Consider the following 13933-nt stretch of genomic DNA (forward strand, 5'->3'; position numbering starts at 1 on the left):
ACCAAACTCCTATATGTTCTTAAACGAATTATTGTTATATACTTTGAAATTTATTTCTTTTTGTATATATGTTGTATTTCACAGTAAAAAAAGTTAAACTTTAGCTAATTTTAAACAACTATTTAACCAGATTAGGATTCTTTTTCTGAAAAATTGAAAAATAGGAACCTAAGATATAGACTTAATGTTCTTTTTATTTAAGAAATATAATTGTGCATTTAGATCACAGTAAATATGATCTTCCCTGCAAATGTCTAAGAGTATGTCTACCCTTATTCCCAATTTCTTTCATCATTCATATTTTCTGTATGATTAGAAGAAAAGGTACATGTTATGCAATGTGGTTCAATGGCTACTCAGTAACTCTCAATGTAACCATCCTGAGAGGTGAGACTTCATTTACTTTGCTTTCTAGTCAACATTAGTTTGATATATGGAGAGTAATTAACCATTATGCATCTCTGACAGCAGATAAAATAAATTTGTCAAAAATGGATGCATGCTAGTTTTTAATGCAATATCAATTACTTTTTGTGTAAACTGAGACCTAGAGTCTTTATTACTACCCCCGCCAAAGACAGTATGTTTTTTTTTTTTTTAATTACACTCTTTCTTCTCCTTCATCTGTCTTTCCATTCCCTGTGAATCTCAACTGGCCTTGTGACTTGTTTTAACAAGTCAAAGTGACCATTTGCCAGTTCTGAGCCTAGTGTTTATGAGGACAGTTTTGCTTCCACATTCTCTTGGATAAGGCAGAAGCCATGATGTAGAACAGCAGTTCAGGCTACTGTATTGAATGCTGAGATACAGAGTGGACAGAGAGAGGTTATATGGATGAGCCAGGCATCTGAGTAACATCTTTTTGGACTCTCCAAATGAGCTCAACCTTCAGCTGAACACAGCTGAATGGGTAATCCCAGCTGATACCATAGAAAACAAAGGAACCACACACAGCTCAGCTCTCGCTAAATTCCTGACAGACAGATTATAAGAAATATTAAATTATTTAAGCAGTAAATTTGGGATTTGTTATGTAGCTATAAGTAACTGAAATGAGGAGTTAGGTAGCAGCACTAAATTCAAATGTGGAATTTTAGATCCATTATATATTGAAATTGCAAAACTGAGGAACTCTGGAAACTGCAACTATGGATAGGGAAAAAACAATGAAGGAGAGAAATCTGTATGGTTATAGATAGGAATAGAACAGGGTGACATAAACGAACAACTGTGATGGGTAAATCAAATCCCTTGCTATGGAAATACAAAGATATAAAGGTTATGTCTCTACACTCAGTAATGTTATAGTTAGCTGAGTTTATTTGTTTTTAAACAAAAAGGGTGTACAGATCCTTTCGTGGTTCAAGAGTTCGAGGAATGAATGGGTATTTAATATTTGTGTGAAAGGTTCCTCCCTCCAACCTTGTTATATCAGCACACCGCCCATCTGATGTGAAGGGAAAAAAAAGGGTGTATATAGAGAAACAAACACAGAAGAGAACAGAACATAAGGGAAACATCTTGGAAAGCACCTTAGAACATGACATTTTAGAAGGTCTCAAGCTGTGAGAGACTGGGCTTCATTTGTTACATGATGGGGAAACAAACACATTACACCCAGTTACGTTAAAAAAAATGAAAAGTAAAACATTTTGTGAAACTATGAGAGGACTATGTGAAGAAAAAAGATAACCATGCTCAGAGACAAAAAACAAGAGTTATGATGGATTGTAGTGATCCAACGGATTAAATTAAAACATCAGCACGAGAAAATGAGAGGAAGAGATAATTAAAGAAACAGAAACTGATAAGGTTTGTTGACTTGCTGCATAGTGGGTAAGGGAGAAGTCAAAGCAGGCAGGCTTTGAGTTTGTGGACTGGGAAATTTATTAAGTAAATGTTTTAAGTCAGAAAGGAGTTATAAGAACATGAGTGGTGTTGGAGAGGAAAGAGACTTAATTTTTTCTGTTCCCTAACCATTTTCATGATCAACCTCATTATAAAATTCATAATTAAAACAGGTCTTAAATCTGAGGTTTATCTTCTGCTTTAGTTTGCTAAAGGTTGGCAGAATGCAACATACCAGAAAAGAATGGCTTTTAAAGAGGAAATTTATAAGTTTACAGTTAAGGCCATGAAAATGTCCATACTAAGGTACCAACAAAATATTACCTTTACTCAAGAAAGGCTATGCTGTCCGGAAGCATCCGGTCAGCTGGGAAGGCACGTGGCCTGTGGCTGCTGGGTCTTGACTTCTGGATACCAGTTAGCTGGGAAGGCTGTCAGCTGGCAATGTCTGCTAGCTCTCTCTCTCAGTGCTCATTTCACAAGGCTCCCCCAGACATGTTTTGAATCGCCAAAGGTCTCTGGCTGTGTGGGCTCTGAAGCTTTTTAAAAAATGCTTTCCTCTTAAAGGACTCTAGTGAATGAACCCACCTTGAATGGGTAGAGACACCGTATTCTCCATGGAAACTGTGTAATCGATAGGCACCACTCAAAACTGGGTGTGTCACATATCCATGGAAACAACTTACTCAAAAAGATCCTACCCAGCAATATTGAAACAGGATTAAAGAACACAGCTTTTTTGGGATACACAATAGTTTCAAATGATCATACTCTACCCTTTGGACTCCCAAAAGTCATGTTCTTTCCATATACAAAATATCTTTATTCCATTACAGCATCACAGAGCCTTAAACCATTTCAGTAACAATACAAATATAACACCAAGTCAGAAGTAGTATAAAATCTCATGAAAGTCAGCTACAGGCCTGGTCTGTCCTAAGGCAAAAATTCTCCTCTGGACCTGTAAGACTCAGAACATATTGTATATGCTGCCAATATACAAAGGAGGAATAGTCATAGGATCTGTGTTTCCATTTCCAAAGGAAGAAACTGGAAGGAACACAGGGGTCAAAGGTCACAGAGATCCTAAAACCAGCAGGGCAAACTCCACTCGATTTCAGAGTTTGAGTCATTTGTTCTCCAGGTTTGACAGAGCAGCAGTCCCACCCTTTCCAAGGGCTTACACACCAGCCTTGTTCTCTCCAAATGTAACCTTGCAGGACATGGGGAGACCACCTTTTTCTTGGTTCTACCCTCTCCAAATATCGGGGTAGCACCCGGGCTCTCTGACATCACCAGGGCACATGCTCAAAAACCCTCCACAACAAAGGGGTGAAGCCAGGCTCCCTCCCCACCCCCCATCCTAGATTTATGCGCTCCAATCTCTCTGAAGCCTGGGGCAGCACAATTCTTCCTGTGCAAGACAAACTCACCCTCTACAAGTGCATGGATAGATCCATCCTCCTGGCCTGAGGTTTCTTGGCTTCAGACCTTAGTTTCTATGGTCCTGCCTCTGAAGTTACTTTTCCTTCAATTTGTCCTTTTCTGTCCCTCTTCATCCAGCCTGGCAGTGGTTCAGTTTTTACCAAATCCATAACACACTCGTTGGTTGTCTATGTAGTATGCAGGGATCATACCCATTAGACAATAGAACTTCCTACAAATCCTTCCTCTCCAATTTCGCCTTTTTCTGAAATGGCTGACCTGCTTTCATGTTCAGTTAAAATCTCACATGACTCTCACTTTGGAGTCAATTTCTGGAAGCCCAGAATTTACCAGACCATCAACTTTCTGGTTTCTTTGTACCCAAGAGTTAAGTTCTTAGCTAATCTCTTTCCTGTCACATTTTACTATAAGCTGCAAGGAGAAACCAGGCCACAATTTCCACATTTAATTTGGAAATCTCCTTCAGCTAAGGATCTGAGCTCGTGGCTTTTAAAATCTGCCTTCCATCCAAAACCAAAAGTCCAGTTTGCCAAATTCTTTGCCACTTTAAAACAAGAATTGCCTTCCTTCCAGCTTGCAATAACACATGCATCATTTCTGTCTAAGGCCTATCAGAAGTATTTTTAGAGTCCACCAAACAGTCTTTTCAAAGTATTCTAGGACTTCTCTATCAAGCTCCTTACAACTCTTCCAGAATCATGCCGTTATCCACTTAAAAAGCCATTCCATGTGTTTGGTATTTGCAGACTGCAGCAGCAGCACCCCACTCTAATTACCAAAATCTGTTCTGGTTTGCGAAAGGCTGGCAGAATGCAATATAAAAGAAATGGAATGACTTTCTAAAAGGGAATTTATTATATTACAAAGTTTACAGCTCTAAAGCTGTGAAAATGTCCATATTAAGGCACCAACAAGATGTTACCTTTACTCAAGAAAGGCTGATGTTATCTAGAATATCTTTGTCAGCTGGGAAGGCATATGGTCTGTGTCTGCTGGGGTCTTTGACTCCTGGAAGTCACTTTTGGCTGAGAAGGCTGTCAGCTGGCAATGTCTACTAGCGTTCTCTCTCACTGCTTGTTTCATAAGGCTTCCCCAGAGATGTTTTCCTTTTGCTTCGCCAAAGGTCTCTGGCTGTGTGGGTTCTGAAGCAGTTTCTAAAATGCTTCCCTCTTAAAGGAATCTAGTAAGTGACCCCACTTTGAATGGGTGGAGACACATGTCCATGGAAACAACTTAATCAAAAAGATCCGACCCAGCAATACAGAAATAGGATTAAAAAACACAGTTTTTCTGGCGTACACAATAGTTTCAAACTAACACATCTTCCTTCAAACATTTGCTTGTTTGTTAAAGATATGGATAACAGTGAATGCCCTGATCTTTTAGTGCAGGGTATGGATTATATCTCCTAGCTACTAAGCTTCTTCCTCTCAGTAAGGATTTATGATCATCACTGACTATGAAGGTTAAATATACTATGGTGATGCTCCACAATTTAGTTATTACTGAGAAAATTTAAGTGAAATGTTTTAGAGTTAATGCACGGAACATGTTCACTTAAGTTGACTAGTGAGAGGTCAAAAGAGATTTACAAAAAAATTAAAAAGATGCCAGTTGGCTGGAGAAAAATGTGGCTCTAATAAGGAAGTAAGTACAAGGAAAAGCTCAGATAAACATATTGCCTTCAGAAAGCCTACCTGGGCAAACTTGTGAATCTGTTCTACCACTGCAGGAAACAGGGCATGGACACTTTCGTCAATCAGAGTTTGCATGTAAAGCACTGCCTCTTCATCAGACAGGTCAAGACGGAATTTATCTTGAACCTGCAAAATAAGAGTCTGTTAATTTAATGAAAAAAAACCCCAAACAAACAGGTACATATTTCAAGGGGCCAGAATCAACCTGATGTAGTTATTATTATAATATATCATGACCTACTTCTATGACAAAGAAATGATCTATAACTTACAAGATGAGGTCTGGATGCTATTATTCTTTTGAGTGTGAAGTTTACTATTTTTGTTAAGGGAAAAAAAATCCAAACAAAGTAAATAGAAAATGTGATAGTTAGGTCCGTCAAAGTTAAAAATAGACAAAAACTATTCTTTTACCTCAAAAATGTGCTTTGCTTTTTTGCATTTCCAAATCTAAAATTACTATGTAAGATTTAAATAGTGACAATTATTAACAATCTCCTTTACCTTATCCCTATTACTCTTTGTGAAGTGGGTACAACAAAGTGAGATTAATTTTCTCCCTCATGTTCACTACCCATGTAACAATAATAACTAAGTCAATCACTGACAAAATAAAAATGTCTCCATTTCTATAGAAAAGTTTTCTGTATCCTTGAAAAGGACCACTTTACCAGGCCTATAAATTATAAAGGGCACTTTTCATTCATATTTAAAGTTACAGTTGATTTCTGACAGCACTAATTTCTAGAAAATTGATTAATATTTGAGAATGGTAAAAAAAATAAAAGCCAGTATTTACTGAATGAATACCTTGTGCAAAACACTGTACAAGGCAATGTACACACAGTATTTCACTTGATTCCCAGATGGCCCTATAAGTTATTAATATCTCAATCTATAAGATGAAGAAACTGAGGCAGAGAGAAGTAATGAAGTCAACCCAGGAACCCTCAACTAAAGATAACTGGAACATGTGTCCAGACTGTATCATTAACCATTTAAGTAATATAATCCACTACTTTTCTCCTTTTCTAAATCACTTACATATACTCCCAACAGGCAGAATAGAAGAAAATGGGACTTCCAAGTGAATATAAATGATCACATTTAGTATTTCCTTTTAATTAAAAGTATCTACTAAAAGACTGCAAGAAGAAAGTGCAGACAGTCGTGGCAGCCTGTAGCCCAGCTCAGTAGGGTTGTCTCTTGCTGGTATACAAGTGACCTGACAGTAATTCAATGAACTAGCTCTCCCATTTCTAGACCCCAGATACTGACAAACAAGTTCCTTGAATTTAAGCCTTTGTTTTCATTGACATTTACTTAGAAAGATCAAGCCTGACAACCTCAGAACTATTTTAAGCACATCAAAAAACTACACAGCAGAAGAATCAGGCACCTTATAAAAGTGCCTGACTTAAAAACAGAAGATACTTACCACGCATATAAAGAAAATGTTATTTATTAAATCTAAATATTCTCTTTTATAAGAAAAGCAATTTAATGGCATTTAAATGGTTGATTTGGTATCACATAAATTGAGTTATATTAGGTTGCTTCTTACTATCAAGTTCTATTCATTTTCTTCAACCTATATCCTCTCTGTTCTTCAGATTTACATTTTCCATTGATTCACCTTTAAATTCATTGACTACCAATGCCAGATCAATCTGCTGTTAATAGCCTCTTCAATTAATGTTTCATTTTAGCTATTGCATTTTTAGTTCTAGATTTTTCATTTAGTTTTTCTTTTTATTTCTGTTGAGATACCCATCTATTCAGTCATTAAGCATTTATTTTCCCTTATGCACTAGAAAATATGTATAAAGGCTGCAACTTAAGTTTTTTTTCTAGTCACTTGGACATCTGGGTCATTTCACTGTAGGATTTTAGTGACTATTTTTTCTTCCTTACTATGGGTCATATGTTCTGTTTCTTCACATATCTAGCATTTTCTTTTTTTTTTATTTATTAGATTCAATACACTTTGAATGATACATTGTAGAGAACTAAATCTGTTTTTTTAGCTCAGAAATTCTTCTAGCAGACACTTAAGTTGGCTGAAAACAAATTCTATACTCTGTCCTCCTTATGATGGGCAATAACTTAAATTCTGTTCAGTTCTTTAAGCTCCCAGTGTTGCAATTTCACAGACAAAATCTGAAATAATTTTGTATGGAAGGGAGCTTTTAAAAAAATTTCCCTAACTTCCTAGCTATCCCACCAGGCCCAACTCTGTCCTCTTATATGTCATCAGTAAGCCTCCAAACCAATCTTGGGAGTACCTTCAAACAAAAGGCCACAAATCTGAATATCTCTCTTCCTCTGCCTGAATCCTTTGTGCTTAGGCCTGAATTTGGTCACTCTGCAGTTTCTCTAAATAGTATTTTTATAACATTATTTTGAATTATTACCATGTTTTAAAATAATCTGGACCAGCATTTCTGTCTTTGAAATATGGTACTCAGATGCTAAATATTTGTGGACATACTAAGAAGACTGAAGGGAACAAATAATAGTGTTTATTTCTTCATCTTATAAATGCAATTGCCACCTTCATTCTTAATGATCCACTGGTAATCCTACACTATACTGGAAATATTCCAAACATAAAACTATCACAAGACATAGAACAACTTCTCTGAAAGATTTAGCCACTAATAAAATTTCAGCAGTGGGCAATTAACTACAATTTGAGGAGTCGATTTATCATTGCATAGTTGGTATTAATTAGCAAAAGTGCAGGTGATATAAAACTTGTATTTCTTAATTTTAGTTTTGCTTCTCAGTTACATAGATAAATTTACTCCCTTCTTTGTGCTGGTTCTCAATGCCTTCTCTTCCTGGATTAAATTCCTGTTCTCTTTCTCATCTTCCATCTGTCACATATGCCAAAACTTTAAATATCTTGAAAGCATCTTCCCTAACAATCCATTTTTCCTTCAGCATTTACATGTCCTGACTCTATGGTATATCTGATTTCATCTTAACATGTAAAAACAGTAGTCTAGAAATGGTATAGAATATAGAGGGTTTAATATTGCTCTTCATTTGAACACTAATTCAAGTAGTAGATTATACATTTTATAGGCCTTTCCTTTTTTTAAGAGCACTTTTATTAAGATATACTTGCATACCATGCAATCCATCCAAAGTGTACAATCAGTGGCTTTTACAATATTCACAGAGCTGTGCATTCATCACCATAATTAATCTTATAATATTTTCATTACTCCCAAAGAAAAAGTACATACCCCTAGCAGTCACCTCTCAATCCCTCTATTCTTTCCCAGTCCTATATAACTACTAATCTGTTTGTCTCTATAGATGTATTGATATTTACATTTTATATAAATAGCATTTATTTATAATGAAAGTTTCTTTCACTGAGCATAATTAATTTCGTTAAATTATTATTTTTAATTAGAAAAGTTGTAGGTTTACCAAAAAGCCATGTTAAAAAACACAGCATTCCCATATACCCCTCTATTGTTGACACTTTGCATTAGTATGGTACCTTTGTTCCAACTGATGAAAATAGTACCATTAGCTCCATTCCACAGTCCACAATAGGGTTACTGTGCATACAGTCCCATGTTTTATCTTCTAACTTTCATTCTAGTAACATACAATTCAAAACTTCCCCTTTCAATCACTTTCATACCCATAATTCAGAACTGTTAATTACACTCACAACAATGTGCTATCATCACCAACCATTTATTTCCAAACATTTATAGTCAACTTAAACAGAAATTCTCCACCCCAAATCCATCCCCTGGTAACCTACATTCTAGATTTAACTCTCTGAGTTTGCTTATTATAATTAATCCATAACGGTGAGATCATATGATATTTGTCCTCTTGTAACTTGCTTATCTCACTCAGTAGAATGTACTCAAGATACATCCATAATGTGGTATGCATCAGGACTTCATTTTTATAGCTGTATAATATTCCACTGTATGTACACACCACATTAGTCTATCTATTCACTGGTTGAGGGATACTTGGGTTACCTCCATCTTTTGGCAATTGTGAATAACGCTGCTATGAACATTGTTGTGCAGTTTTATAGGCTTTTGTATTAGCTCCTTGACAGTTAGTTCATATTAAGCTTTAAAACAACTGGAAGTAGGGCAGAAATCAACTGAATGATCACTTGTTGCATGTAACCATGTTGAAAGAATTCTAGAACTGGCAACCTTGGAAGGTATTTAAATATTCAATTTTTAAACAAGAATGATGTCTTGAAGATTGTCTTTCTTTTCACTTTCTAATTCCTTGACACATCACTGGTAAAAATTAGTTATCATTCTGTCCTTTTAAAACCCTCATTTATCAACTAGAAGTAAAATCCATTTTAAACCTATGGAAATTCGACTTAGAAAAAAAATGACCTCTTCTAAGGGTCTATCTTTTTAGAGTTTCCAGAAACAATGGAGTGCCCTTTTATTTTTGAAATCCTTTCTTATTGCCAGCCCTAACTACAGAGAAAGTCTGTTCTAAGACTTTCAAACTTAAACATTATCTCTCAATATCTGGATGTCTTATCTTTAAATGCAGAAAATATCAACAATGTGAAAAAATAGATCTTTATGATTAAAACAATTATATGGAGGGTTACTATAAGGTATTGTTTCATTTCAGAGAGTTAGAATCTTCTCAAGATAGAGACAATTAGCCTCCTTCATAGTCTAAGGGTACAACAACTGAGGAATGGAAGGGGGAACTGTGGTGTATACATACAACAAACTACTGAGTAGCTACAAGAAGGAATGAAGTTGTGAGGCATGTTAACTGAGTGAATGAACCTTACATACAGTATGTTAAATGTCAGAAACAAAAAGACAAATATTATCATGTCTATAACATACAAATTCAGAGAACTGATGTTGAGAACATAGGTCATCAGGTTAAAGCATACTGTAAAGGTTCCTAGTTTCTAAGCTCTTACAGCAGTCACATATACTCAGAAGTTGTAATTGTCATTTCTAAATTCTGAGATACTGAGCTACTTGTGTACAATCTGAGTGTTCCCTGAAACTTTGGATATATAAGTGACACCTGAGACTCAGAGCACTGAAATTGAAAAGTCAGCATTACCCCACACAGCAACTGTTCAAATAAAGTGAAAAAGTGCTCAGATTTTAACTAGAGGTATGAATGACGCTGATCTGGACTGGACTAAGATAAGTTAGAATACATGGTAAAGGATGATATGGACCATACTTTAAAACTTCAACTTCTGTGTAAGACCAAAGGGAGAGATGTTTATTTGATGCAAAATTTATATTTTGGGTAGCGTATTATCCAATTCAACTCGTATGCTCAATTTATTTGAACATCTTACAATTACATACAATCTTAAATAGGGTGTGATATCTTGTTGGTCTGTACAGGTTAATGTGATGCCCCAATACATCCCAGAATAATTCGGGCAGAGAACAAAAATTATTTGCCAAGTCCCCTTGGAGTAACTGGCGAGAAAGGGGAAACTTTAAACTTCCTCATCTGGGGAATTCCTGATATTCTTATAAGCAACGGGTTCAATCAATTCAACAGGCTGAGTCCTCGATCTTGGGGTTTACCGCCTCTACATGGGACAGGACTCCTGGAATGGGAAAGCCCTCTTGACCAAAAGGGGAAAGAGAGAGATGAGACAAAATAAAGTTTCAGTGGCTGAGAGATCTCAGAGTCAAGAGATTATCTTGCCTTACTTAGAATCTTTTAATGAACTACAATACTGACAATTACACTTATATTTAAAATCAAATTATGATACCTTTGGGTGAATAAGGTACTTTAACATACAATCTACACCAAATGAATAAGAAAAACAGATATTCAGACAGAAACTTCAAACCTGAGGCCGTTCCTCAAATCTCTGCAAGAAATCAAGGATAAAATAGCTCTGAATAACTGTTCATCTATACAACTTTCCTTCGTTCTTTTAACACATTAAGAAAGCTCTGTAACTGAGGCTATGGATGTGAAGGATAAAAAATGTGAAAGATATGCCTTCTATATAAAATCTATAATGTATGCAGGAGACCCGGGTTCGATTCCCAGTCTATGTACTTTCCCCCCAAACAAAACAAACAAATAACAATTCAACAAATGGTGCTGCAATAATGGGATACTCACACGGAAAAATAATGAAATGCGACCATGCCATACAGCATGCCAAAAAAGAAGATCTATAGTGTATTGCTTTTATTTTTTGGGGGGTGCATGGTCCGGGAATCAAACCCTGGTCTCCTGCATGAAAGGCAAGCATTCTACCACTGAACCACCCATGTACCCTAACGTATTGTTTTTGAGCTTTAGTATGCTAGCCTGGAAATGCTAGGAATCTGGTATTCCACCTGGAATATTAAAGGATGAGATAAACTTTTCAGGAAAAAGATCAAGGGTTATAAGTAATCTTTTCAGATATGCTGACCTACCATATGCCTACAGGTGTCAACAGGGAAGGAGACAGAACTAGTTGCAGAGGAACTGGGAGGTAGTTGTGTTTTGGAAAGTAAAAAAATCATTAAAGCCTCTATCCTCAAATTTGATTATGAATATTATCTGAGTTCTACAGTGTGACCTATTGCCATATATGTCGATAACATATAAGACTGCCCAACAAAAGGTCTCTTTTTAAATTTACATTACTTAGGAGTTTAGCAACCTTGCTTGCAAGAGGAAATGAGGTACTAGAAACTAACCTCTTTTAGATACAAAAAGTATACTGTACTATTTGAGAATGTATAATAATTACCTTTTTCACGGTTTTATCTGGTTCAAGAGCAATATCTGGAATGTTTGCATCTACCATCAAGGAAAACAAGTTTAAAATCAGATTAGAATACCTACAGCAAAGTAAAAAAGAAAAAAAAAAACACTGAATTAGAATTCGCATTTCTTTTTTTATATCACCACTCCTTAGATCTTTATGAATATTATTACTTCAATGGAAAGTAGAATTTGAGTCTATTAATTAGCTATCTCAATGGAAAGCAAGCCTTAAAAAAAAAAATCTACTGAAGAAACCTTTGGAACAACTATCTAATGGTGACATTCTTTTCATTATTTAGTAAAAATATTTCTAGAAGAGGTCTAAGAAGAATCCACTTCATATCTAATTAAGCACTTAAGTAAACAAGGTCCATCTGTTTTTGCTAGATGATATGAATCTCCTAGCTTAAGATTACCTCAGTGTGGCACGGCTAAATAAATAAAAAGGCAACCATGTTATCCTTACTGATCACTTCTGGGTATCCTCTAGGGATAGATACTATTCGCAATTCCAGGAATTACAGTGACTGAATATAAGCAGTCCTAAATGCAGGAGAAAATATCTATTACTCTACAGCATTAAAAAATGGACAAGATATCTAAATAATGATATATCTGGAGGGTGCTGGCCTCCTAATAGTAATTAAAGCTTTATTCACACCAATTTCCACACTCCCCTACATCTCCCAGAGAAGGAAAAACATTACTGTTTCAGATGTCTGTTTCTAGCAGTAGAGACTTTATGGAGAAAAATAAAAGTAAATTGACCCTGGGTACACACTACCTTCTGCTTCAGAATACTCTCCTCTTAGGCATTTATGCTCAGTGTGGCACATGTAGTGGTAAAAGGAGATTTGGGTTTGACGCTGGGGATAGATATGCATGCATAAAGGAAGCCTGGGTTTTAGGCAATGAATGTGGCTTTTACTTGGTCTTGGTAAAAGGGACAACCTAAGTACCTTACACTGTATTCTCTAGGAAATGAAGGTTAGTATTTAGGTGATAAAGAATCTTTATCCCAGCCATCTATCTATATATCCATACAATAAAAAAAGCAAAATCTGTTACTTAAAAACTATTTAAAAATTTAAAAGTTCTCCTTGTTCCTCTTTTTGCTTCAATCCTACTCCCCGCAAAAGGATGGATAAGTATGATATGGTAAAATTCTAGGACATTGTATTTGGACCACAGTCTTGGGAGTAAAATTTTAACAGAGCTCATTTGATCAGTGTACATATGAGGGACAGTACTATTTCCTATCAGGAGAAAGTAAAGTCTTTCCCTTTCTCTCTCAATCCTTCCTCAAAAATATTCGAAGAGGGCTGCTTCTCATCTAAAGACAGCCTGGAGTGGGTGGTAAAAGAAGGTGTGTTGCTTCTTAGGGAGAAACACTTCACTGCCTATGTCTTCCTCTTCCCTCAAGCTTACAAGTCAAGGAGATCTCTAGTTTTACCTAGTTTAATAGAGTTTTAATTGAGGTATAAACAGTATAAAACCTCAGAATGACAGAGTATCTGCTGGGTCTCTATTCTTGGTATACTCTTCTTGTTTGTGGAAAGGATGATAGTTGTCAAAAGCAGGATCCTCTATCATTTTAATAGCATCTATTTTGACACTATATATATCTCTCAACTATATTTTACTTTTTGCATACCAGGTACAAACTATTCATATATGTAGAAAGATTAAAAATATACCTGGAAAAAAAAGGTGTTCAAAAAGAGTACAATTTGAATTTTAGACAAAAATTTTACTTAAACTTCATTTATTGGGGATAGAGAGAAATACATACATAGAGAATAATGCCTGTACTCTGGAAATTTTCTATACTGGACTAGCAATAACTTTAAACAATCAACTTACAGTCAAGGCCTTCAGAATGCAAATTCATGTATCACAAATAAATTCTTTGGATGAAAACTGCTAAAGCGAAATCATAATATTTGAACTGTAATGATAATGGATCTTGTGGTCAAAAATGTCTCTCTAGGATGAACCTCAAATTACCCATTTTATCATTATTTTCAAATTTTATATTGCCCATGAAAATCAGGAGGGACTGTAATAAAAACTTCTGCCTTGCTGCAGCCTTGTAATCACATTAAGCCCCAAGTCATTTATAATCATAAATAGCTAAACAGCTTTAACTCAGCTTT

At 35.6% G+C, this 13933-nt stretch overlaps 1 protein-coding gene and 1 non-coding gene across 3 annotated transcripts in view; one reads left to right on the forward strand and one right to left on the reverse strand.

Annotated features, from left to right (window-relative positions):
- Window positions 1-13933, reverse strand: part of PIK3C3 (phosphatidylinositol 3-kinase catalytic subunit type 3) — a 173477-nt gene that overhangs the window by 8047 nt on the left and 151497 nt on the right. For both annotated transcript variants that reach the window (XM_077135585.1, XM_077135584.1), the window contains exons 23-24: window positions 11761-11851; window positions 4992-5117 (exon numbers count right to left, since the gene is read on the reverse strand). In XM_077135585.1, the coding sequence (XP_076991700.1) occupies window positions 4992-5117; window positions 11761-11851 (217 nt within the window). The remainder of the gene's footprint in view (window positions 1-4991; window positions 5118-11760; window positions 11852-13933) is intronic.
- On the forward strand, window positions 1350-1453 carry LOC143662854 (small nucleolar RNA U13). The gene has a single exon (XR_013165622.1). It is a non-coding gene; the product is annotated as a small nucleolar RNA U13 (small nucleolar RNA).

The sequence above is a fragment of the Tamandua tetradactyla genome, chromosome 18, assembly GCF_023851605.1.
Source record: "Tamandua tetradactyla isolate mTamTet1 chromosome 18, mTamTet1.pri, whole genome shotgun sequence".
In the NCBI taxonomy this organism is placed as follows: Eukaryota; Metazoa; Chordata; class Mammalia; order Pilosa; family Myrmecophagidae; genus Tamandua; species Tamandua tetradactyla.